The sequence below is a fragment of the Helicoverpa zea genome, chromosome 2 (assembly GCF_022581195.2).
Source record: "Helicoverpa zea isolate HzStark_Cry1AcR chromosome 2, ilHelZeax1.1, whole genome shotgun sequence".
Taxonomy (NCBI): domain Eukaryota; kingdom Metazoa; phylum Arthropoda; class Insecta; order Lepidoptera; family Noctuidae; genus Helicoverpa; species Helicoverpa zea.
The window spans coordinates 1,206,137-1,233,647 of NC_061453.1; the positions used below are offsets into that span (position 1 = coordinate 1,206,137).

The window sequence follows — 27,511 nt, forward strand, 5'->3', positions numbered from 1 at the left end:
ATACGAGTATTTCTAGTGGCTATTTTTACCATGAATCAAAGTGTGACATTATTTCCAATTTTTGCACCTCCGCGAATCCGAAAATTTTGCGCTCGCTTCGCTCGCGACTCCATGTTACGTGTAATGCTTTTATGTTCGTTTAATTGCTCAAGTATCCAACACCGAAAAAATTTCGCGCTCTTCCGTCGAGGTTTCCTTTGATGTTTATTTTTTATTCCTCTGGTTCAGAAAAAGCAATAGCGCTTTCTTTGCTAGCTACTCATTCATTTGCATTTCCTTTTTTGTGTGGATATTGTACTTTTTGAGACCTTATTAATTTACAATGGTTTTGTTTATTTTGTGTAGGTACTTAAACTAAAAAAAATTCGCGCTCGCTTCGCTCGCGATACCGACTACCACAGGGTTCTTGGAACTTCTTCTTTTAGTTAAAAAAAATCGCGCTCGCACCTGTACAAATCCAATCTATTTCTTTTTGCGTTTACTTTGTCAGTCTTCAAACTGAAAACTATTCACATAATACACAACGTCAAGGGCGGCTAAATTGTTTTCTGGCCCGTGTGGCCATGCTACGCCCGAGTATAATGAATATGTCTCTTACCATATAACCATTTGGTGCGCTACCACGCGCCACGAGCCGTACCTAAGTGTATATACGTCTTTAGTTTACTTCTTAAGCTAAGGTTCCGCCGAAAAATGGTGAGACGAAAAGGGTTCCGAAGCCAAAAGAATTCGGGAACCGCTGCATTAGATGTATGGAATGCATCCAACATATTGCATACCGTGCTGAATTTATGAAATGGCAATCTAAAAGCGATGAATGTAAAGAAAAGATGGCTAATAGGAAAAAACAAAGTCAAGAGGGTTTTTGGAATCAAATGGGACTTTGGGAATGGGGTCCAGACCTGAACCCTATTGAGCATCTTTGGGATGAACTGAAACGGCGAGTACGGGCACGTGATCCTGCCCCTACCACTTTACGACCTCCAAGATGCCGTGGATGTCACGTTAATCAGGTCCATGAGAGAACGCATGGAAGCAGTAATCAGGGCCAGGGGGGGAATAACACTAGGTTTTAAGTTGTTTTAAAGGACTTTGTTGTAATTTTTACTGATAAAATAAAATTTTCCTTTTTAATCATTTGCATTAGCTTGCTTTTCTTTATATCCATGTAAACAAATAACCACATCCATTCCATTCATTTATTCTGAAATTTAAATAAATTGCTTTTCCAATGATACCTGATAATCATATGTCTACCATTGATTAATAGGGTTAAAATGACTTTGAAGGGAATTTATAAAGTGGTGCGATTTTTGTGACGCCGAATGTAGTTTGCCGAGCGAGTTCCTTGCACAAAGTCTATCGTTGTAACAGTGTTTCAACAATGAAACGTTATCGTATCGATTCGACCCTGAGGCGGGGCCAAGCGTTTCAAATACCTACACGTTGCAGTAGGGAGTCGCTAAACAGCTCAATGCTGTGACGATACCTTATTTGATGTACCTACCTACCCAGCATGTCACATCTTAAAACAGCAGCTATCTGTCTATCAAAATTGGTCCAGCCGATTCAGAGATCCGTTGAAAAGTTTAATTGTAAGGAAAACATTTACTTTTTTCTGAAAAACGCACTACCTAGCTACTTATTTATGTACTTCCAATGTTTATGGAGGTCAGTTGAAAAGACAAATGACACAATAGGTCTTACAAAATACTTTATTTCTTTCTCAATGACATAGAACATACTATAAGAAGAACTTCCTCCTGGATGTCTCGAGCTGGTGCCTCCTGCCGGCGATGATCCACTCGTAGTCTCCGCGCTTCGAGTCGAAGGTCCCTTGCTGTAAGGAGATCAGCTTCAGGGTGAAGCGTGGGCCTAGTTCTCGAAGCTTCGCCCGCTTGCCGTCTGAAGTGAATTCGTACCTGCGGAATTTTAAATTAATGCTAATAAAATCTGCTACAAAAAATTGTATCAAGAACAGTTTGTAGCGACATGAAACGCATACAACCTTTTCGACTCGCAACCTTCAATAGTCATGAAGAAAAATACAATGAAGTTCAAATGTCAGATTCAAAATTTTAAATTACTAGTCGATCTTCACCAAAGAAAACTCATAGACCGAGTGACCGATCTCAGTATAAGCACAATAAGAATAAACAGCTGCGAGGAAACCGTCTTCACGATCAATCACGACCACGCCTACCACGACCTTCTAAAAAATATCCTGATGTACTGCGACCTATGTCACTAAAGACGCCAGCCAAACATGACGTCACACACCATATAGAGACAACCGGCCCTCCAATATTCTCTCGGCCGCGCCCTCTTCCTCCCAACAAGTACAAAGCTGCGAAACTCGAGTTCGAACGCATGATAGAGATGGGAATATGCAAACCATCATGCAGTCCGTGGGCGAGTCCACTCCATGTTGTCAAGAAAAAAGATGGCTCACTACGAGTATGCGGAGATTATAGAAGACTCAACGCAGTCACCGTTCCCGACCGATACCCCATACCGAGAATTCAAGATTTTACATACCAACTTCACGGCAAGAAGATATTCTCAAAACTTGATCTGAAAATGGCATATTATTGGATTCCTATCGCAAAAGAAGATGCACAGAAAACAGCAATAATAACACCATTTGGCCTTTTTGAGTTCAACTGCATGACTTTCGGCTTAAGAAATTCCGGTCAAACCTTTCAACGCTTCATGCATGAAGTCCTTCGAGGACTAGACGACATCGTATTTTGTTTCGTTGATGATATGCTGGTATTCTCGAGAAACAAGGAAGAACATCGCCAGCACTTACAAATGGTACTCGAACGCCTAGATACCTTCGGCGCTAGTCTGAAGAACTGCGAAGATTTCTTGGAATGATGAATTTCTATCGCAGTTGTTTACCTCATCAAGCTGAAAGTCAACACGAATTGAACAAATATCTACACAACAGCAAGAAAAACGACAAAACTCCGATTAAATGGTCACAAGAGGCAGAACAAGCTTTTGAGAAATGCCGACAAAGCATACTCGAAGCAACAACGCTAACGCACCCGATTCCCAACGCGCCGCTAAGTCTATACACTGACGCATCGAATACTAGCATCGGCGCCGTCCTTCAACAAAAGGTCGACAACGTTTGGAAACCACTGGCATTTTTCTCAAAATCCATGAGCGAAACTCAACGAAGATACAGCGTGTACGATCGCGAATTATTAGCCATGTACACCGCTGTTCAACATCTTCGAAGATTGATAGAGGGCAATCACCTCACAATATTCACCGACCGTCCATTCGAAGTCAAACATCGAGGAGAAAAATTATTTACCATCCAGATGCCTTTGCGTACAGCAGTCGTCTCTATCGACAGATTGAAACCGGCCTTACTTAACGAAGAGGAAATCACTCCCACTTCCTCAAGCATGCAGAATAAGCAACAAGCGTCGCCATCGCGCTTCCCGAGCATAGTGCCACAACCAGCAGCAACAGCAAAACTACAGCGTGACACAATCGTCACTCGTTCCGGCCGCACAGTTAAACCAAACGTTCGCTTCGCTTAGGGGGGAGTGATGTAGCGACATGAAACGCATACAACCTTTTCGACTCGCAACCTTCAATAGTCATGAAGAAAAATACAATGAAGTTCAAATGTCAGATTCAAAATTTTAAATTTTCAAAAGCTGATTTTCGCTGTCGCAGGCGTACACATATAAATAGGGCGCCGCCCGTTAAAATAAATTAGTCGACATAAATTTCTTGTGTATAATTCATCTCCTAAAAGTTGTTGAAGGGATTCAAGTTACAAACGGTTCATGCTAAATTTATTAATAGGCGACGGAGTACGTTAGAGACAAAAAAAGAAATAGTTAAAAAACTAAACAACACACTTTTTGTTACGTTTCTTAGCTGGTTGTGTATTGTCATCAGAACTCGGAGCGTTTGCAAATTTCATCCTAATCAAAGGCTGGGAAGTGGGTCAAATTAAGATTTCAAGATTTTTATTACATACATAGTAACAAGTGAAGCTTATACGAGAAATATAATTACCGATGATGCCTAAAGAATATGTAGTCGCGCTGGTTGTGGAAGGTGACGGCGCGGCGGCCGCGAAACTGAGGCTCGTAGTGGAACAACGCGCCCAGCATGCGACCCACCGTCAGACCGAGACGGGTGCTGAAGTTGTTCAGGATTACCTGCAAAGAATACAGTTTGTTTTCATATTGCTAGCATATAATATATTATGATAAATAAATAAAATTGGGAACAGGGCAGGAAGATAAATAGGAATTTCACTGTGCATATGTTAGCAAGGTTTGTAACTAAGCTGGTTTAAAAAGAAACAAGAGAATGAAACTTGGAGAAGAGTATACCATATGTATTTTATCTCTGGATGCACAAAGCAGATTCTGCAGTAGTAATCAATATGGTATATTGTTCACATATGAAGTAATTACCTCAATTGAAATTGTAGGAAACAGCTAGTCTATGCTAACATAGCAAGTTGTATAGTTTATTTAAAAGTGCTAATCTGAGAAACTACTGTTATGTTTAGGAAGATCTTGTGAGAAAGAAATGAAGAAAGGCTACCCACTAAGGGTCTCAGCACACATATGGGATCGGAAAGGGATCGTCACCGTATCGCCTCGAGCCGTTCAGAATGGTTTGTATTAGGGTGCGTCCACATCTGGCGAATGCGCCGCGAATGCGCAGCACGCGAGCCGATCGCGAGCTGTCCGCGAGCTGCGCGCGTGCATTTTTGTTCGTGCGCCGCTTCTGCTTGGCCCGCGCGCAGCTCGCGCGCGACCTAAGCGCCGCACGCGAGCGGCGCGCAGGCGGCGCGCGACGTCTGCCATCTTCGATAGTACTGAGCCAATATACGGAACTGTAAGGGCGAGAACTGATTGCGCGCAGATCGCGCGCCGCTCGCGCGCTCTATACGAGCCTTGCGTGAGTTGCGCTAAAGAGGCGCACCGAACTATTGCAGTGACTGCACGCGCGCAGCTCGCGGACAGCTCGCGATCGGCTCGCGTGCTGCGCATTCGCGGCGCATTCGCCAGATGTGGACGCACCCTTAAACTCCCTACTGCAACGCACATTAATCGGAATAATAACGTAATCGCCTCGCCTCGGAACAGGCTCCGAACTTTAATTCCCGCGCTTACGGCTCATCGTCCCCGCGCTTACGTTTCTCCGTCCCCGCGCTTACGTCTCTCCGTACCCGAGCTCACATCTCTTCGTCCACCCTTTCCCCTTTCCCCTCCCGCGACTTGCCTGCTAAAGACGCCGCCATTCGCAAGGAGTATTTCATTCGTGTTGCGCGTCAGCCAGGGGGCGGCGAGGCGTAAGCGCGGTGTCGCCTAGCCGTAGCCGAGTTGACGTACAGGCGCTGCTGATACGCTTTCGTTACGTGCATACGGTAGGTTGACGCCTGGTTGACAGCGAGGCGAAAGGCGTTACGGTTACGATCCCTTTCCGATCCCATATGTGTGCTGAGACCTTAAACATGGGTGAAACAGCCAGGCGGACACTTGTCTAAAAATAAAACTGGAAATAAACATTCACTTACCTCAGGTCTATGTGTAGTAATTTCCTTATAATCTTTCCTTAACTCTGGAGTGATCTTACAGCTTGAGAGGCGGAAGTGTGCTGTTGGTCCGTTCGGTAAGTGGATCAGGAGGAACCCGTTGGGCTGTTTTTGATTCTCGTTCACTACTATCACATCTGTCACTTGCTCACGGATTGCAGACTGTACTATGCGCTTTACTGATGATCTGTTGATGATGTAAGGTATTAGAAATTGGGTATAATTTAGGCGATCACCAAAAATATTTTTAAGACTCTAAGCTGAGGCACCAAATAAAATAAACAACTCCAAAAAAAATAAATTGACTTTATTAAAAGGGCACTAAAGTATATAATATTATGATCCAAAAAAAATAAAATAACATCAGAAAAATCGCAAATCTCGCACAAATATTATTTTTGGTTCCCAAAATGGATTAATGGTCACCAAATTCTATCCAACTAAAAGATTAATATTACTACCAAAATCAAAGTTAGTGACGAAAACGAATCGCTGCAAAACCGACTCCACGTAATCTTGTCTGCCCTACCCCTAGAGTGCAATTCAAATCCGCGTAGGCGCGGAGGGGCGAGGATTTGAATTGCACTCTAGGGGTAGGGCAGACAAGATTACGTGGAGTCGGTTTTGCAGCGATTCGTTTTCGTCACTAACTTTGATCTGCGAGCTGAGGCGCAGGTAGTTTCAGCGCTCGCCGCCGCGGCTGAGGCTGGCCGGCTCAGCCGGCCAGCAAGCCGAAGCTGCGGTGGTGAGCGTGAAAACCCTCTGCGACGATAAGCTCGCATGGGACCGCCGGAGCCCCGCAGTGCCGGAGCCGTGACAGAAGCCATGCTTGCTGCATGTTTCGTGCTTACATTTTACTACTGAGTTACACACAAATTCATATAACAATAAATAAGCGACGTACGTTTGGGAACCCCAGTATATTAATTGGTATTTGGGAAATATTCTAGCGATCGTTAGCTTTTTTAGTCTAACAAAAATGACCAAATTAGGAGTCATGGTATTACATAATTGGTAACATCTAAGTAGTGACAATATATAATATTTGGTCTAAAGTGTATTTTAAAGGCGTCCATATATTTTTTTAGTAGTCAATAATACGAAAAAATGGTTTTACCTAATAATATTTTTGGAAACGTTATTTGGTGACCATTTATCCATTTTGGTAACCGTTTAGAATTTTTTTGGTAGTAAAATAGGTACTTTTTTGGGTGGTGTTTAAACACAAGCCTTAGAAATTTGTACAATATAAACAAACAGTAAGTAACATGGGGTTATTCCCGCTCAGTAACGGCCTTTCGTCAACACTGTTGACGATCGGGGAAAAAAAAGTTTCGTTTGTTCGCAGTGTCCATGAATGCTGGTTTTTATTTTTAAAATATGGAAATAAAATGACATGGATTTTTTAAATGTTTTAATGGATTATGTTAGATCTTTTCAAACACAATTAACTAAAAAATAAAAGTGGCCCTATCATGTGCATAATAACCATTTTACACTAAAATAATAAGAAGCGTTCGTCAACACTGTGAACAAACAAAACTTTTTTTTCCCGATCGTCAACAGTGTTGATGAAAGGGTGTTACCGAGCGGGAATAACCCGTAACATGATGTATGCAACTGTGTAGTTAATGAAAATTATGACCATGGGAAAACAAAAGTGTGCAGCACCCTTCATTTTATAGCTGAACTAAACAAGAATTCTAAGTGGACTTATAACGGCTCCATATTAGCCTTACGAGGTATGGAAGCCAAACAGTCTGTGGGTCTTCTTAGGGACCGAGTTCTCACCTTTGCCTATACCTAGATATAGAATTAGGTATCATTCTACACAGCTCCTTGCCGAATATCCTAGTCTTGTTGTGTGGGTTGTCCGAATATGTGATCAGTACTTTAGGTTCATACGAATTCTCATAGTAGGAAGACAGTTCATCTAATTCCATGTCCTTTTGTGCCTGAAAACATATAAAAGAATGTAAAAACATAGATTTTTTATTTTAATGTTTTGAATAATAAGTCATAAAAGGAGAAATCATTCTGAAGCTTAAGTTTACTGATTCAGATGCCTAATATCGCAATCTACAAGCTCCAAAACTTTAAGTTTCTAACCTCTAACTTTTCTTCATCGTCAACATTAGCCAGCATAGTCTCATCCTTCTCTCGGAGAGACTCCAGCGTGTGAGGAATCTTCTTCGGGACATCGTCACCTTCTTGCTTCTTCTCCAACTTACGCCTAAAATCACCATGCTGTTAGTTATTTCGTAAACGTAAATACAAATACCGGAGTACATAACCAAACTTACTTTTTCTTGTCTTTACCGCGAGCCATATTGTGTTACGTTTATGAATTGGACTTAAAACACTACTTTCTATATTATTTTGTCACTGCAATCTCTTATTTGTTAATAGTTTTACAATATTTGTGTTCGATTATCATGTGGAACACGCTTTTCGTTGTTTTGACTTTTGACGATTTTGACATAAGTTCGTTCAGCAGATTTGACATTTGCGACCAACTTGACAGTAACGAAATGTTTACGAAGACTGTACAGCATGAAACTCCTAATTTTTTTTTCTATGATACAAAAAAAATGTTATTTAATGTTTTTGAGCATGCATTTATAACACAATTGTTTACATTTGGAAAGCAGTTTTTTAAAGAATGAATTATTTTCAAGTGTTTTTACACTAATAACAAAATGATTTCAGACGGCACGCACTGAAAACAGCTTGTTCGCAAGGCCCTCTCATCATTCTCATTTGAAAATATAGTCTACCATAGCTCACTTCACGAATGCACAAAACCAAACAACGGTGGCGTTCGACAGCTTCATACGGTCGGTTCATGGATGGGTGACCACTAGTCTTACGAGTCCCTCCATGTATCGAAAGGCACGTTAAAATGGTAGTTCCCATCTGGCATATGGATTGAATTGATCAGATCCTACACATCGCACCTGGAAGCTGACCCTACAAAGTTGAGAAAAGGCTAGGCAGTTTTGATTGTCAGGTAAATGGGAATTTTTGTTCATCAAAATAATTGTAACGACATTTTTACTACATATTCTATATTTAATTCAACTGCACGTCTTGTCGCGCGAGCTCCAACAACATAGGGTCGTCGAAGAACTTGTTAATGGAGACATCCTCGCTGAGCCCCTTGCGGCGACGCGTCTTGATCATGAACTCACGCGCCAAGTGGGTAGCGGGCTGCGGTTCCAGTGGCCTGGGTAACAGAAATAACATTGTGTTAATCTATGCAATATTTATAAAGCGGAAGAGTTTGCTTACTTGCTTACTATCAGTACTGGACCGAAAGTGATAGGCTACTTTCTAACAGGGTGAACGGAGTATTTACCATGAGATCACGGGTGAAATCGCTGGCGGCCGCTTTACATAAAATTGACACCAAGTGCTCTGGTGCATAATCTATTTGCGATAAACTCAATACAACACAAAGGTTAGGTATTAGGGTGCGTCCACATCTGGCGAATGCGCCGCGAATGCGCAGCACGCGAGCCGATCGCGAGCTGTCCGCGAGCTGCGCGCGTGCATTTTTGTTCGTGCGCCGCTTCTGCTTGGCCCGCGCGCAGCTCGCGCGCGACCTAAGCGCCGCACGCGAGCGGCGCGCAGGCGGCGCGCGACGTCTGCCATCTTCGATAGTACTGAGCCAATATACGGAACTGTAAGGGCGAGAACTGATTGCGCGCAGATCGCGCGCCGCTCGCGCGCTCTATACGAGCCTTGCGTGAGTTGCGCTAAAGAGGCGCACCGAACTATTGCAGTGACTGCACGCGCGCAGCTCGCGGACAGCTCGCGATCGGCTCGCGTGCTGCGCATTCGCGGCGCATTCGCCAGATGTGGACGCACCCTTACATCTGTTTATTTCCGTACGTAATAAAGAAAAAACTGATGGACTCCTAAACCAATTTTTTATGAAATACATGACCTACCATACATCACCAGATTATCTAGTCTCTTCTCACACTAACCCTCGCACTCAGAGACCGTTAATGGTTGACAATCATTAAATCTCTCTGAGTACGGGGGTAAGAAGCACTAACCAAACTCACCTAATAACAATACTCTTATCCAAGGGGTCTCCGGGCACGATCTGCCAGTGGTGGAAGACCTGCAGACAGAAGGCCTGGCCCTGCGTGTGCGTGCGGAGGTCGGTCTCGAAGCCGAACGAGTCGATGGCGGGCACGAACGCCTTGATCGTGTACAGCGGCGACCCGGGGACTGGCGCGTCTTGCGTTACGTGACCTGGGGAATGACAATTTTATTACATACTAGCTGACCCGGCGAACTTCGTACCGCCTTTTCCTTATTTACTCACCGTTTAGACCTACCCTGGACTACGACAAACATTTTAAAACCAAAATCAGCTCAATCGGCCCAGCCGTTCTCGAGTTTTAATCAGACTAACGAACAGCAATTCATTTTTATTTATATAGATGTTTTAATTAAGGCATTAAATTGGTGAATAGAATAAAAATACAAATATCTGAATTGAGAACCTATTCCTTGGGAAGTCGGTTAAAAAATTGGTGTTGGTGAGTCAAATAGTTATGAAAATTAAAAGTCATAATTAGTGTGGTTTTAGTAATAATGTGGGTAATTAACACCGCGAAAAATAAGACCTACTTGAAATCAAAATATAACACAAATGCAGAGGATTTTAGACGATTTTATTTCCCAAACAATTCATTATTTTAACTGTTACGGCCGGTTCACACATGTCTCCGTTTTACTGTTCCGTTTTATCGTGTACGTTTTTTTTTCGTCGATGGCGTATGTAGTTGTATGAGTGACTTCACACATGGCACAGTATTCTGTATACAACTACATACGCCATCGACGAAAAAAAAACGTACACGATAAAACGGGACAGTAAAACGGAGACATGTGTGAACCGTTATATGTAATTTTAACTCCAACCATTTTTATGAAAATTATAATAATAAAATGTACTGACCTCTCCGTTTAGCCAGCACTGTGTATACAGCGGAGACGCAGTCAGCGGGTGCCTGCACCTCTACGAAGAGATAGGGCTCCATTAGACGCGGCGTCGCCATCAGGAACGCTGAGTACGCCACCTAATACAGAAAAAATATATGTATGTTAAGCGATGGAAAGAAATGTTATGGAATTTGAGGAAGGTGGCTACAAAATAAATTAATAATCTCAGAGGGAATTTAAAATTATCAAGTTATGGCCTACGGCATAGCTACCCGCAATTTATTTTGTAGAAGTGAGATACATAATTTTCTTTTAGTTTTCCGTCCCAAGCATGTGAATCACATGTGGTAATTAAGAAGGAACATGGTGAGTTTTAGTGAGTAAGAATCTGACACTCCCTCACCCTGCACCCACAGCGGGAGCCGTCACTTGATGACCTCTCACCAAAAAATAAATAATAAGAACAATAAACCCTAATCTTTTTTGTATATTTTTTTATATTTAACTAGCTTCCCGCCCGCGGTTTCACCCGCGTCCCGAGATAACTGCTTCCCGTAGCCGGATGGTGACAAAATTATCCTATCCTTCTCCTGGCTCTAAACTACCTCCCTGCCAATTTTCAGCTAAATCGGTAGCCGTTCTAGAGTTATAAGTGGAGTAACTAACACGACTTTCTTTTATATATATAGATATTTAAAAGTGTATGAAAAATTATTTCATACACTTTTGTACATGTTATTACATGAATAAACAGAACAAGTGCATACCCTCCTAGCAGTAGGTATGATTTGTCCGCCGCCTCTGTGCAGCGGCTCGGTGGCTATCACCGCGTCTAGGATCTTGAACTTCACGTTACGAATCGGCTCCTCGCATAGCGGACCTTCTCGAGTGCCCCATTGGAATCCTGACAAATACGATTATATATAGTTAGTACTACATTTTGGAAACTATATAGGGTGTGGTGTGTATGGAATCTAATAAAAGTTGTTCAAAATCATTTCCATCGAACTTCTTGATCCAAGGATCGCGGTGGTGTGTTATTTACCTTTTGAATTAAACCTTTACTTTAGTTAGACTGACAATAAGTTTGTATGTAACGAATACTCATAAATAGGATTTCTTTCACCTGATAATGTTCCATTATGTCTGAGTAACATACTTTATACAGGTACCGGAAGTTGCACCCCAAGCCACGGGTAAAAAACGCTTTTAAAAATACAGCAAATATATTCAAGAACCTCTCACCTTGTACAATGCTATCCTTGACCGAAGCGAGCAGATGTTTGTCGACCTCTGAGGGTAGAGTGTCGTCCACTAGGATGTTGGGTCCCGTGGAGTCCGGACCGAAGGCCCAGATCGAACGCGCCGCCAACAAGTCCCAGTCGTATCTGGGTAAAAGATAATATAATATTGTTAAAACATGAGAGGAATTTATACATAATATATAATGATATGTTACGAGGTTTTAGAGACAAGAGTTTTGTTTGAGTTTTGATCTTTGGAACTAATGGACCGAATTAAAATACTAATATAGTGACAGATAGCCTGTTTATCAAGGCTCGGATTCTGGAAGTGGTGTTACAATTCCTTGTCTTGGAGAGACGAAAAGCCGACAACAGAGTTGAGGCCGTCAGGCGAATTTAAGAAAACTGACTCACTGACCACACTTCTGGGCCTACTAGGTGTAAGTATATACTAACTTGGTCTGGAAGAACTCTCCAAGCCGCTTCCTGTCCCAGGTGACGCAGACGGCTCCGGCCTCGATGTCCTCGGCGAGCCCTCGCTCCAGGGGCTCAGCTATCATGGTCAGCTTGTTCCTCTTGTTGGGAGTCTCGGCGAAGCACTTGAGTGAGGAAGTTTCTACTACGGTCTCGCAGAATGAGACTACTGGGTCGGCCACTGGTGGATAAATGACGTTTACATTATTTACAAAGGTACATTATATAAAAGAGAAAATAATATGATGTTCTAGAATCGATTAAAAAAAACAAGAATGTAGAAAACAAACAAGAATGTATTTATAGAGAAGATACATTTAAAAAAAATCGTCATGATCAATGCGAATCATCGTAAAGACACATAAAAGGTAAAACCTAGAGAAAGCTGGAAGACCATGATGGCATAACAAGAGTCACACCAAGGCAGCCTAATACCCCTTAGACTGGTGTCAGACTTACTGGCTTCTGACTACCTTGTAACAACTGCCAAGGAAGTTCAATGACAGCCAATCTAGTCCTATAAATAAATAAATGAACAGACAGCTACACATAATCATGTTACCTTTGATATCGATCTCGGAGTACATATTCCTGAGGTCGTGCATGACACAGTCGAGGTACAGTTCTCCGGTGCCTAGGATCACGTGCTCGCCTGACTCTTCCACGCGAGTTGATAAGAGGGGATACGATTTGTTTACCTGGAGAAACAAATTATTGTTATTACTAAAACCTACCTCAGTAAATAAGGACATTCAGCCATGGACTTGATAAAAAGTAAATAAGAAATATTATACTCTATGTATGCTTATCGTACAGACGACGTTTAAAAAAAGTACAGCCATTCAAAATATGAAGAAAATCACTTTTGGTTTTGGGTTTAGAGTTAGGTAACATTTTTTAATGAATCTTTTTATATTTTTTGGCAAAATTGAGAGAAGATATCGAAACTGCAGGCCGACGTTCGATGTGGTTAGCTGAAGACGAATTGATTACTTATCAACGAGGAAAAAAACACAAATGATCTTCTGCATTAGTTAAGCCCCCAGTACACGTTGGCCTGTGTTGGGCCAAGCTTTGCAATGCACAAATGTAGGCCACGATCAAATGGTGTTTACACATTGGCGCATGGCTCATTGCTGCCTGGCAAAGCACTTGCGATGGACGTCGAGGTAGTTACGGCTGCGGCTGTTTATTTGTATACTACACTACTATATTTATACTATACTGTACTACTATATTTATATTATACTACACTACTATATTTACTACTTTATTTTTTGTTATACGCAACACAAAAGTGTACTATCCTCAGCGGCCGGTGACGAACTAAACATTGGCCGAATGTGTAAACACAACACGCCAAGTTGGGCCACGATTCCTTTGATGTGTGCCCAAAAAACCGACAACTCGCCGAATGCACGCCAACCTTGACAAATGTCCGCCAACCTGCACCAATACCCCGTGTACACATTAGTGATGGCGTGTATTGGCCGCACTTGGGCCAACGTGTACTGGGGCCTTTAGAAAATAAGAAGTGGGGGAGATCAACTCAACAACATACCTTCCTCAATCCATCCAACATCTTCGGCAACTCAGAAGGATTAACAGGTTCGACCGCAATCTTCACGACCGCTTGAGTGTTGAACCTCAGAGGAGTGAAGGTATGAAGTTCAGCATCTTCCTCAGCTGACACTACGGTGCAGGTCTTCACTATCGGCTGGTCGATGCCCTCGATGAGAGCCCAGCAACCCGCTGGCACGCGGTTCAGTTCCACCTGGATAGAAATAACGGGTCGTTCGTCGTTTCGCCCCACAAGCGATTGGCACCGCGGTGCCAATCGACGAACTACAGTTTTTGAATGGGTCGATTGGCACCACAGTTTTGGTTTTTGTTTTATTCGGGGCGAATGGCCCAAGGTTTCTTAAGCATAGGTCGATTCGCACCACGCAGTAAAACATTTGGTAACTCATTTCAAATATCGTCAATTCCAATTATTTATTTGTACAGTCGATACGAAAATTGACATCATCTACCAGAGTGCTTAGTGCGAGTTTTCGTGAATTTTTTTACGGACTCACATGAGAGCGCGTAACTAAGATTTGTATGGAACAAAAACAGCTCCACCTAGTGTCAAAAATTGGAACCTGTTTTTGTTCCATACAAACAGTGTTGCCAACAGTTGTAGAAGCTTACCACCAGAGTCAACTTTTAAAACCACCAGAAAACCACTAACAAAAATTTATCCCACACTTAAAATCACCAAATTCACCACTAAAAAAATATTGTTTATATTTTATTGTAACCTAAAACAATTTAATCATCCAAAGATGTAACTCGGCAACGATAGAAAATTAAAACAGACAAAGCATTACATCTGTTTAGCAATTCATCCGACCCGATCCGAATCCTTCACAAATTATAATCGGCGTAGTAGTTTCACAAATTGTTTAGTTACGCATTTGACCAATGAATGAGTACTTAATATAATTATATAGTAGTCGTTCACCTTTTTGTTTTGTAGATGCTTTTTTGACATTCCGTGAGACTTCAAATCTCCATAGTAACTCCTTAAAGTTGTACCACAAAACTTACATTTCGCTACTTGACCCGCAGTACTTTCAACATTTCGCCACTAAATAGGGGACTTAAACCACCAGTATTAGTGGAAAATCCACTAAGTTGGCAACACTGCATACAAATCTTAGTATACGCGCTCTCATGTGAGTCCGTAAAAAAATTCACGAAAACTCGCACTAAGCACTCAGGAGAGCAGAAGTGTAAATGTGAGTGAATTGTGTAAAACTCTAGGAATATTAACAGTTGGGAAAACTCGGCCTGAAAAGCACGGGCCAGATTACCATGACAAGAAAGTAACGTAGGTAAATAGACCCACTGAAATGCTTTTCCTGAAATCTGGTAGTTGTGAAATTTTTCACAGCTCAAAATCGTCAGGAGGCCAAAAGACTTAGATCTTTTTCATAATTTTCATCAAAAATATTATAAGCAAAATACTTGGTCTAGAATAATGGACTCTTAATATAAACTTTGTTACTACTGTGTAGATACCTAATAAAAAATGTGTTTTTTTTTTTATATTTACGTTTTGCATCAAAATTGAGATTATTTTAACTTTCTTTTATGGGGTACTAGGAGTTCAGCATTTTAGACAAATTCATCCTCATCCTCCGAACCTTTTTCCCAACTATGTTGGGGTCGGCTTCCAGTCTAACCGGATGTATCTGAGAACCAGTGCTTTATAAGGAGCGTCTGCCCTATCTGACCCCCCCAACCCAGTTACCCGGGCAACCCTTTGGTTAGACTGGTGTCAGAGTTACTGGCTTCCGACAACCCGAATATTAGAGAAAGTAACTTATGCGAACTTCGAAAATATTCTGACTAATTAGCTGTTCCACCCGCTTCAAATATAGTGGTCGTTGATTACTGACGTGATACATGCATTGTATTTTAATAAATTCTTTTGCCTTGAATATATTATAGTTAATAAGGACCACTACTTAGCGAGATCTGATAATAATTGATCTTGATATTGAGTTGTGTAGCAGTGAGTACGTCTTGCTCCCTTAAACGGCACTGCTTGCGGTAGCGTCGACGGTCGGGTTGCCTCCCTTCCTCAAAAATGTGCGAGGGGGGCGATGGCTAATCCTCGCGTTAAGCTCGTGAACAGGTGCTGCTTGTGGTGCCTGGTCGTCTTACTGACTATATGTATAAGTAGTAATTATGTAAACGCATTTATATATATATATTTTTATGTTCCTGGCTGAGTGGTCTAATTTCATCATCATCAGCCTATCGCAGTCCACTGCTGGACATAGGCCTCTCCAAGTGCACGCCACTGAGATCGATTTTCGGCTTCTCGCATCCAGCTCCTGCCAGCCGTCTTGCGCAAGTCATCACTCCACCGTGCCTGAGGACGTCCTACACTACGTTTGCCGAGGCGTGGTCTCCACTCTAGAACTCGTTTACCCCAACGGTTATCGGTTCTTCGGCTAATATGGCCAGCCCACTGCCACTTCAGCTTGCTGATTCGGTGGGCTATGTCGATGACCTTGGTTCTCTGACGGATTACTTCATTTCTGATGCGATCCCTCAGAGAAATATTTACTATATTCGTTTCATCCATGTTTTACATACACATGTAGGTGGGCACTCCGTTATATCCTATTTTAAATAATTGGAGGCTATTTTTCTTTTCATTAAATTCATTACGCTTGAGTTAGTTAAGGTATGTAGAGGCTGCATATTGTATAATGTAATACATATTGCACACAAATGTATATATAATAAATTGTTGAAAGGTTTTTCTAACCTACAGACGGACATGTGTTGCTGGGGAGTTTGTTGCTCCACTTCTTCTTCCCAGCAAAAACACATAGTTTTTGTATGAAAATTATGAAAAAGATCTAAGCCTTTTTGCCTCCTGAGAATTTTGAGCTGTGAAAAATTTCACAACTACCAGATTTCATGAAATTAAGTCCTAATGGGTGCTTATGTTAACTTCGAAAATATTCTGAATAATAAGAGGGCTTAAGCTAGTTATTCAGAATTTTTTTATATTTACTTCAAGTATTTTATGCTGTACATCATTTTATGCTGTACATCATAAGATGAAACTCAGATAGAAAAATATGCATTTTTTTCGGTTTTGAAGTATGGATAAAACTTCAGTAGGTAATGATACTACACGGAAAATGTTATAATAAAAACTGCTTATCTCCTCTGACTACAATCACAATTTCAAAAAAAGAACTGTTTCATATTGTGGGGCGAATCGACCCATTCCAAATGTGTAGTTCGTCGATTGGCACCGCGGGGCGAATCGACCCATTCAAAAATTGTACTTCGTCGATTGGCACCGCGGTGCCAATCGCTTGTGGGGCGAAACGACGAACGACCCGAAATAACCAGTTAAATAACGGAATCTGGTAGAAGTTATAGGCTGTATTGTGTAATACAGTACTTTTTAGTACTTTGATTCCAATACTTCCCGACAAACATAGATGGCGTGTGTCTGTAGGATTTTTAGTCTACTAGCTTTTGCCCGCGACTTCGTTCGCATGGAATAGTGACTTCCGGCATATTTTTGGTTTGACCAATAGATGGCGCTATATGTCCGGAATAAATTTTATTTTTTATTTTTATTTTTTTTTTGAAATAAAAACTATCCTATGTCCTTTCTCAAGTTCCAAACTATGTCTGTACCAAATTTCACACAAATCGGTTCAGTAGTTTAGGCGTGAAGAAAAGACAGACAGACAGACAGACAGACAGAGTTACTTTCACATTTATAATATTAGTTAGGATTAACTCATAAAACTTATAAAATTGTATTAGTCTATTGGTCATCTATGGGCATCTATGTGTGCTCACACATTGTTAACAAATATAAGCCAAGAAGGAATATAAATGTAACTTTACGTTATTGTTTTTTAGACTAAAAAGATAGGCATAAAAAAGAGATATTTATGTCACCTCATGAAGTAACAAGACCGAACAATGTTGAAACATCTTGATTCACCACAGTTAAACTATGATTTGGGCCTAAAACTTATCATTTTGTATGCATGAAGTGCATACAGATATTGATAAACAATAAACCCACCTTATACCGGGCTTCATAGATCCACAGTCGGCCCACGTTCATGATCCGCGAGTCTTCCTCGTCTTGTGTGCTATAGTTTTCGCCCAGCACTCGTACAGTCTGCCCCGCGTATAATGTGCCCGACATTATACGAGCTAGTACCTATAAGGAACAAGGTTATTTTGCTCGAGTTACACTATAAGACTATGTATGTGGATGTCCTAATGACTTTTACTTCAGTAGGTAAGTCTTAAAGTTTTGAAAAGTTATAGGAATCGTTTTTTGTCACGAATAATTCTCTGTATTTCAGCGTTATTGTTGGGAAGTTCTGACATCATCAATGATGTTCCTCCTGGCCGATTGTCGGTCTGCTGTTATCATTTGAGGGTATCGGTATCAACTAACTGCGCAAGACATAAACTTGTGCATAGGTATTTTCACAGACACAGGTGCACTCTCTATTCCTTCACTCTCATAGCCCGATGGGAAGGCAATCCGGTAGTATTTACTCTATATCTATGTATCTTGTTCGTGGTGGCCTAGTGGTTAAAAGAACCAACCTCTCGAGTATGTGGGTGTGGGTTCGATTCCAGGTCAGGCAAGTACCAATGCAACTTTTCTAAGTTTGTATGTACTTTCTAAGTATATCTTGGACACCAATGGCTGATAAAAAAGTGAAGGAAAACATCTTGAGGAAACCTGGACTATAGTCTGAAATCACCAACCCGCATTGAGCAAGCGTGGTGATTAATGCTCAATCCTTCTCCATGTGAGAGGAGGCCTGTGCCCAGCAGTGGGACGATAAAAAGGCTGTAACAGTAACAGTAACAGTATTTACTCTGTTGTATATGTTGCTTGGGAGTTTGTTGCTCCATTTCTTCTTCTCAGCAAAAACACAGGATGTGGTGAAGGGTGGGCGTTTTGGGGGCTGTCTTTTGTAAATTTCTGACGTTCGAAAAGTGTTGTTTTGCAGCCTAGTTTGATTAAACGATTTTTGATTGTTTTGCCTCACCAGGAAGAAGGTGCAGTCGTCGGTGGGGTACATCTTGGTGGTGTGCGCGACGAGGCGGCCGGACTGGTCGCACGCCACCATGTCGTCCAGCAGAGCGCCCGACGCGCCGCGGTACGTGTGCGACACCTTGCGGGCGGCGGCGTCCAGCGGGGACGGCACGTGACGGACCACCATCTCCACGAAACCGCTGGGATATGCAATAAAGGACTCGTGATGAAATATTGGTTTAAGAATCAGCCTGTCAAGGGTTCAATCCCAGGCTGACAAGTACCAATGTATCTTTTGAACACCAATAACTGGATAAAGTAATGAAAGTGTTTAGAAAACTAACTTTAACAAGTTGGATATCACCAAGGGCACGTACATAACGGAGTAAATAAGTGTATTAGGGAGTATATTGGGAGAATACAGAAGGGAGTAAGTACATAAGGGATCAAATTATAAGAGGTACACCGTTAATATAAGGATAAATATCTCACCAGAAATCTCCGAAGAATCTGCTGCAGACGAGTCGCAGAAGCGGCCGGACGTTCAGCTTGGCTTCCTGCTTCGTCAGTTTGATGCCTAACTCCGACAGCACCGCCGGTAATGTGTCGTCCACGTCGCCTACCACCTGCATACAATATACCATGTATTTTCACACCATCCACATTACATGCGAGAGTCTGAATTTAATAATGAACAAATGCACATAAAATTTTGTACACAGGAATTTTAGCTCTCTCTAATTCAGGATCTGCCTGAGAAATAATATATTATTAGATATTTGATAAGTTAGGAGGAGGGTAGGACGATAAGTTGCTATATAAGCAGCCGAGTACCGGTGCCTCGCCCATTCGTTCATCGTCCGCCGTGCGTGTAAGACGTATTTTGAGGTTATTTACCTATAGAAAGATTGTTATTTTGTTAAGAGTTAGTGCGTGATTCATATTTATTGTTGTAAATGGTGATTTATTTTAACAATTGGTTTAAAAAATTGTAATGTTAGTTTTTAGGTTATAAAGTTGTACCATTTTTTTATTAAATCCGCTTCTGATTGCTAAAATCAGAAGTGGGATGCAATCCGAATGCCCACATGCGTTTCGAATTCGCCATGCGAAGATAAATTTCTACCCGCTAACAAAAAAAAAATAATGGAACGTCGATAGTTTGAAATGGAGTTTGTAGTAGAAGATTTATTAAGAATTTCAGCAAAGGTACAAGTATGGTAACGACGGTTATGGTAATGGTATCGTTTTCCATTGTTACATGTCAAGCTAGTTATTGAGGGTATGCTAGAAAATTAACCGAATCTGTCTTTTTTTTTTCATGTTTCAACAATGACGGTGGTTGTTGTGCAATCTGGCGACAAAATTACTGCGGAGCATTCCAGCTGCCTGCCAGGAGCCCAACGTGTCATCGTGAGTTCGGAGTGTTGGTGCTCGTGCATCTCCGTGGCTTCACGTCCGCGAAAGCCTTGCTGTACTGCGCGCCATAGCGATGTGCGCATCGTCATGCGCGTTGAGGTGTTGAGTGGAAACCCGGTGAGACCGATCCATTTTTGCTTTATGTTGAGGTTATTTGTCTTACGACATTTTTAAACTTGAGGCAGTTTCAGTCTCGTTGTTTAGTGGTAGTGCTCATTAATTGGTGGAATCGTAGATAATCAGAATCAGAAACCGTGAACTTAGGTTTGATCCCAGAGTTGAAAATTATTAGTTACCTGATCTCATCAATATCCTAAAGTTAGAATATTTCAGTTTTTGCGTCATTTGATTGAATTGTGCATCAGACTAAAGATTTTGGTAAGGTGTTACGTTCACCTACTCTGTAATTTCGTTGCGCTAAGTTGTACCAATGATGGAGACCGGGGTGACTTGGAAAAGACCCGTTGGCCTGTGTAATGGCATCGGGATGACCAAGAAGAGACCTGTGTAAAGTCTGCGGTACTGTTTTTATTGTGTTAAGCTGTAACTATGATGGGTATCGGGGTGACCTGGAAGAGACTCGTTGGCCTGTGTGACGGCATCGGGGTGACCAGGAAGAGACCCGTATACATCTGTGGTACAGTTGGTGTCATGTCACTGTGGTTGTGGTTGTGGTCCCTAGGAGGCCAGGATGGGCTGAGAGCTCGGCTAAGGGACACGACGGTTATGTGAAGCCTATCAAGTAGGCGTTGATGTGAATGACCTAATAGCTGTAATGATTTTGTAATTTACCAGTTGAGTCTGACTAGCAATTCGACCTTTCTTTGATTTCGTGCTTAGAATTTAACGTAACTAGTTTCTTCATTTAAATGGTGATTGCTATTCTTAAAACCCATAACATGTGTGTAGGTCTTACTATCCTACGTAACGAGAAGGTTTGTTGTTGACCCATATGTTGTCAATATTTATCGGATGCCTAAGCACTTTCCATTTCTGACTTAACAGATAACATCTAAGGTGAACCGAGCCTGGAGAACAGGACGAGGTTTACTAGTCAAGCGGCGGGCAAGGTGCACTGCAGTTGCTGTTTGCAGCGTCGTCCTCCCCCGGATTTTTCGTGGAGGCCGTATGAGTTGCGGCAGGCCAGAACATCGCGTCTTATCGCACAAAGTGAAAGCATTCTATTGCATTGAAAATGTTTAGATTGATCAGACAAAATTAGATCCGAAATTCAAATGTCCATTTAGAGTAATCGAAGTTTTGGAAGGTGATCGTTACACATTAAAAGCTTTGAATTGTAAACGTACTTACAAATTTGCTCACGATAGATTAGGAAAATGCCAGAAGGTCATGTACCAGTCGAGATTGATGTAATGGAGGATCGTGTTGATAATGATGATGATCAAGTTTAGAAGGTTTGAGTAAATTAAGCTAACGGCCGTAATGTGTTCGACCGTACCAGTGGTTATTCCGTAGTCGTAGTCCGTTAGAAGTCGGAATCTCTCGGTGGAAGAGTAGACCGTGGATGCGCGGTGCGCGGTTAACTCTGGCGGAGGTCGTGGTCTATGGAGACCGTAGCGTGTAACCGCAGGGGTGGTGTACACGGGCTGTCCACTGGGTGGACATGCGTACTAAGTTTTGTGTGAGAGCAATGTGATTGCTTTTCGGCTGGATAGCCGTGGCGTTAGTTTTTTTTTTACTTGGAGTTTTCTGTAAGCTTAGAGTACGTTTAGTTTTGGTTATGATGACGATGGTACATGGCTTTGGTATTTGTGTGTTGTGATTTAGCAGTTAAAACATTGATGACTTAGATTATTGTCAGGTTCATGAAACAAACGAAGTGTAGAGCGTAGAGTATTTTTACTCTCCCCGTTGTGTAGTTTAATTGGAATGAGACAAGTTACTGTTGTGGTCAGAAGTGGCCGAGCGTAATTTATGCTGTGAGAATTGTTCGCAGAGTTGTACACGAGAATATGTTACGGCAAGGCGGCTGTGTCGTAAGCAAGCGCTGCTGGTTGCAGCACGAGCGCTGCTGAGCCGGTGCTGCTGGTTGCGGCACGAGCGCTGCTGAGCCGGTGCTGCTGGTTGCGGCACGAGCGCTGCTGAGCCGGTGTTCTCCTCGAAGAATTGTTGCTCTGGGGCAATGTTGCCTTTTGGGCCTTTTGTCGGTGTGGTGTACCTATTTGGGTCACCCACGGCCTCTTGACCCTGTGGGTCCTCTTGTCGGTGTGGTGTACCTAGTTGGTGCACCCACGGCCTCTTGACCCTGTGGGTCCTCTTGTCGGTGTGGTGTACCTAGTTGGTGCACCCACGGCCTCTTGACCCTGTGGGTCCTCTTGTCGGTGTGGTGTACCTATCTGGTGCACCCACGGCCTCTGGAAGCTGGTCGGCTTTGCAAACCGACCAGTCGCTATGGGACGTGCGCTCATAGTGTTCTGTATTAAGCATGGTAGTCAGTTACTTTAGTAATTAAATTGTTTGAACGTCTTTGTTTAAGTTGACTGGAGCTGTTTATTGAAAATTTACTAAGTTACTAGCTTTGAAGTTCAAACCTTATAATTTATTAGTTACTTTAACATTGATCTGCATGAGGATGGCATGTGTTGCTGTAGGTACATATTTGTCACCCGCAGATAATGACGGTGATGATGAAGATATTACGATTGAAGTCCAGCCAGCCCAGCCACGGCCGGTGCCTGCATCAGAACCAGCACCGGGGCCCTCGTCAAGACCCGACCATCCGGAGCTAGAATCTCCCCGAGGACTTCACACGCCCGACCTAAATTGAAGCCACATTACCTGCCGAGGACGTCAGGATGTCAGGAGAGGCCGTATTAGATATTTGATAAGTTAGGAGGAGGGTAGGACGATAAGTTGCTATATAAGCAGCCGAGTACCGGTGCCTCGCCCATTCGTTCATCGTCCGCCGTGCGTGTAAGACGTATTTTGAGGTTATTTACCTATAGAAAGATTGTTATTTTGTTAAGAGTTAGTGCGTGATTCATATTTATTGTTGTAAATGGTGATTTATTTTAACAATTGGTTTAAAAAATTGTAATGTTAGTTTTTAGGTTATAAAGTTGTACCATTTTTTTATTAAATCCGCTTCTGATTGCTAAAAATATTATTATAATAACTATTTCTTATCCTGCAAGAATAAGTACCCTCAGACCCAGAACGAACCACGGAGAACAGCTAAAATGATATATAGGTACTAGAACTACAAACAATACATACTAGGTTAATGTAGCGTTTTGACATTTAAATAAACCCAATTATGAAAACTCAATTTTCATTGGAATTTATTACTTTATAATATGATAAAGTTAGTTTTGTTCATTTTAACATTACCTGTGCAAAAATTTTATACAGCGGCTCCAAGATAAATTCCACAAAGCTCCTCTGAGCTGATGCATGGGGCTGCTTCTTGGTGAACCTTCGAGTCTTCGCGTTGAAGTACACGTCGCCCCACAGCCAGGCAGCCATGTCGGAGGCCCGGAGCCCTGAGGCGGGGTGCGCGGCCGCGTACATGGCCGCGAAGGATTCGACACTAAAGCATACGTCGTAGAGAGAGGACGCGAAGCAGACGTTGCCTGGGAATAAAATATAGCAATTAAATGTTAGGTATATATATTAAACTTGTCAGGGTTAAAGAAACTTATATTTTTGAGTGTTTTAGAGATCGGTAAATAATAGAAAACGTTGGTCTGATGACATAAGAAAGAATGCAGGTACACTATGGCATAGATTAACTTACACAAGAGTAAAATGGAAAGAGCTGGAGGAGGCCTATGTGTCACAAGGACACGCTGACACCAAACCAGAAAGGAGAAATTAAGAATAGTAATAGGATTAGGAAATAAATACTTACAATGTAAATACATCTAGTTGCATGCTAAAACTTAATAGTGAATTGTACACATTTATTGTACACATTTATGTTGGCAATAAAGGCTTAATAAAATAATAAAAAAAATAATATTTCAAATTAGAGCTACTATACGATACAAAATGTCTACAGGAAAAGATCTGTGAGTATTATTTTGCAGATTACTAGAATCTATTCAGTGCAGTCCATTTATTCAATATTCGAATTAAATGTCCATGCCAACGTTACATTGGCCTAGGCAATAATTGAATCATTTTTCATTTACTGACAAGGGAACTATTGTCTTATATTATTTCTTTTAGCAAAACTTACCCAACAAAGGCGAGAACACAGTAGCCGGTTCATCCGGATTATCCTGAGGCTGGTGAGTCTCCAACATGGAGTTCAGCTCATCGATGATATGCCTCAGCTTGTAATACGCGTCTGCGGGCGGCAGCTTCAGCTCCAATATCAAACGGTCAATCTTGTTGATGCAGAGTGTCAAAGGTACTCGTTCTTGTACAGCGTGCCGGAGGAGGCGTTCTGTGTTCAGCATTATGCCTTCTGCTGCGTCCACGAATAGGACCGCACCTTTGGTAAAAAAATGTGTTAGGGATGTATTTGGCAGAGCTCAATAGATAAAAACAATGTTGGTTGAGTAGCTGAAAAAGTCTGTTCATTATTATTAATCACACAATATTGTGCAATGATAACATTTACATTAAGTTTAAAATACATAACAAAGTACATAAGTTTAAAATAACATTTAAATATTGTTATGAAGAGAAGAGTATTATTTAATTGGAAATAATGTCTGTACGTTTTCCTATAGTCAACATTTTCACTAATAACTTACCATCAGAAATCCTCAATGCAGCAGTAACTTCGTCACTAAAGTTAACGTGTCCCGGTGTGTCCATAATGTTCAGTAAATGCGATTTTCCTTTAATATTCTTGAGCAGTAACGTAACTGGCATAGACTTGATGGAGACTCCTCGTTCTTGCTCCACGAACAATGTGTCCGTGTACCGCATTGGTATAGTTGTGTCTGTGTTTATAGTGCTGGGGTGCGTCTGTCTGATTAGACAGTCTACGAATGAGGTTTTACCTGGAACAAATTATTACAATTATTTATTTGCTGTGGTGGGGCCTGCAATTATAATCTGTAGATTACAGATGGGCAAGTTCACCAACAACATAAACATCAGTTTTCTCAAAACAACTGTTTACTATGAATTTTCACCTTATGTCAGAAATATTTACATTTATGTTAGTGAACTTAGGCCTTAATGACATTCTTCTTCTTTCGAGTCGATGACATGTCATATGAGACTACACTATGTCAGCCCAATATTCCGCCACAGCGAGAGCACGGCCGGATGCGCTCATTAAGTCCTCCCGCGAGCAGGTTTCAGGGCACAGTGGACATGCGATTAGGTGGGACATCGTCTGCACGGCAGCCCCGCACTCGCACCCAAGGTCCGCCCCGCCCGCGAAACCCCACCTGGATCGATTATCTTTGCTCCGGCCTACCTGTGTTCGGAGTCTGTTTAGAGACTGCCAGACTCTTCTCGGGAGATCGTGTCCAGGAGGGAGACTTTCTAAGAGCGGGACAAACGGGGAGGGCAGTAAACTCCTCGATCGCCAAAGATCCCGTCTGGCACGAGAGGCCTCACCATCGACAGGAGCAACGGTTTTGTAGAAACCCCTGCGGCTTTTAAGCCGTTGTGGCACAGAGGTGTAATTGTGCATGGGGTGTCGTTGGTCTGTTTCGAGTTTGGCTCTCTCGATGCCAGAGGCTACGCTTCTGCGAACATCTGGTGGGGCAATGCCGGCCAGTGGGTGCAGCATTTGTAACGGGGTCGGCTTGAGGCAGCCAGTTATAATGCGGCACGTTTCGTTCAGTGCTACATCCACCTGCCCAGCGTGAACGGAACGACTCCACACTGGGCACGCATATTCGCCCGCGGAGTAGCAGAGTGCCAGGCCAGTGGTTTGCAGCACCGTTGGTGAGGCTCCCCAGGTCGTGCTCGTCAGCCTTCGCAACAGGTTGTTGCGGGAGGCAACTTTCTGCTTGATATTCTCGCAGTTTTTCCTGAAAGTGAGCGACCTGTCAAGAGTTACTACTCAGGTCTTCGAGTGCCTTATTTAGGTTTTCCTCTACCTCCTCAAAAGATCCCTGTGATGTCAAGGCCAGATCATCAGCGTACAGGAAGCGAGTCGTATTTGGGGTAGATGGTTGGTCGTTGGTGTAGATGTTAAATAGTAACGGAGCTAGGACGCTGCCTTGGGGTAGGCCATTCCTTTGGGCTCGCCAACGACTTTTATCGGAGCTAAGGTGTACTTGGAACCGGCGATTCTGGAGGAGCTCACCAAGGAAATTTACAGTCTCAATGACATTAAATGGATGCTTATCACTTTTTCTAGGTGCCTATGGCAGCATAAATTGTAGAATTACAACCAGGCAGTAACACAAAATATAAGGATACAGCCTAAATATTAATCATTTCATAGAAAATCATACTCACCATTGTGCAAATGTCCCATAAGCGTAACATTCCTCATGAGGTTAGTGTTATCCAGCATATCAGCCATGTACTCCATGTCATACCTCGTCTCCGGCAGCTGCTGTTCCTGTACCTGGAACTTCTTGTGCTTGATAGGCTCAACCAGAGGCTTGTCCAAGGCCTGTGTGTCTTCCTCTTGGACTACTGTCTCTACGTCTGGGCCGTATACTTCTACAGCTTGAGGATAGTATCTGGTGGAAGAATAAATCAATATAGAAAATTGAAGTATGTGGGAATAGATAGTTTGCAGTTAAAAATTGTTGTGTAAGATTGATGTTGTGACTGGAAATAAACGCTTACGTTGATTTTGGAAGCGATGGAGACTAGTGGTTAAATTCTTTGTCCGGTTACCCCAAAAAAAAAAACACGTAAAGACATAAATCGATAGCAAACATCATTGAAGGAATGAAACTAACCTAACGAAAGTTCCTGTGTTAAAATGTATGTTTATTTGTTCTTTGAAGGTAATATATCTACGTACCGTTTATCTTCGTGTAGTACTACGGACATGGGCGCCGCCTCGGGCTCCGCATCACCATCCTCATCTTCCTCCATAGCATCTTCGTCAACGTCTCTGTTATCTTGTCCGTAAACACTCTGTTCATCGTCAGAGTCCGACTCAAGGTCCGGCCCGATATAATTACCGAACTCATCATATAAATCACCGTCCATTGTAAAGTTCTAAAGCAAATACGCCTAGCAATCACAAGAAAAATGTTTTTCAAAACAAATGCCGCCGCTAACTTGTCAGCACATTTGACACATAACCTCCAAATGTTTGTTTATTACCATAGA

The 27,511-nt window shown here is 42.2% G+C and overlaps 2 protein-coding genes and 1 long non-coding RNA gene across 3 annotated transcripts; 1 reads left to right on the forward strand and 2 right to left on the reverse strand.

Moving 5' to 3' along the window:
* Positions 1-1,697: 1,697 nt before the first annotated feature.
* LOC124643016 (probable ribosome production factor 1) lies at positions 1,698-8,077 on the reverse strand. The gene is made up of 6 exons (XM_047181856.1): positions 7,888-8,077; positions 7,694-7,817; positions 7,376-7,539; positions 5,567-5,771; positions 4,048-4,193; positions 1,698-1,922 (listed from the first exon to the last, which is right to left on the reverse strand). Exons 1-6 carry the CDS (start codon positions 7,911-7,913, stop codon positions 1,745-1,747), a joined length of 843 nt encoding a protein of 280 aa, XP_047037812.1. The 5' UTR covers positions 7,914-8,077; the 3' UTR covers positions 1,698-1,744.
* Positions 8,078-8,635: 558 nt separating this feature from the next.
* LOC124642979 (116 kDa U5 small nuclear ribonucleoprotein component) lies at positions 8,636-27,494 on the reverse strand. The gene is made up of 16 exons (XM_047181810.1): positions 27,198-27,494; positions 26,678-26,907; positions 25,006-25,257; positions 24,483-24,740; positions 23,633-23,874; positions 19,355-19,488; positions 18,876-19,062; positions 17,885-18,025; positions 13,826-14,038; positions 12,827-12,962; positions 12,247-12,445; positions 11,792-11,934; positions 11,314-11,450; positions 10,563-10,683; positions 9,658-9,850; positions 8,636-8,810 (listed from the first exon to the last, which is right to left on the reverse strand). The coding sequence occupies exons 1-16, from the start codon at positions 27,386-27,388 to the stop codon at positions 8,657-8,659; spliced, it is 2,931 nt and encodes a 976-aa protein (XP_047037766.1). The 5' UTR covers positions 27,389-27,494; the 3' UTR covers positions 8,636-8,656.
* Positions 20,319-23,403, forward strand: LOC124643028. Its single transcript, XR_006985860.1, has 2 exons — positions 20,319-21,451; positions 22,239-23,403. It is a non-coding gene; the product is annotated as an uncharacterized LOC124643028 (long non-coding RNA).
* Positions 27,495-27,511: the final 17 nt, after the last annotated feature.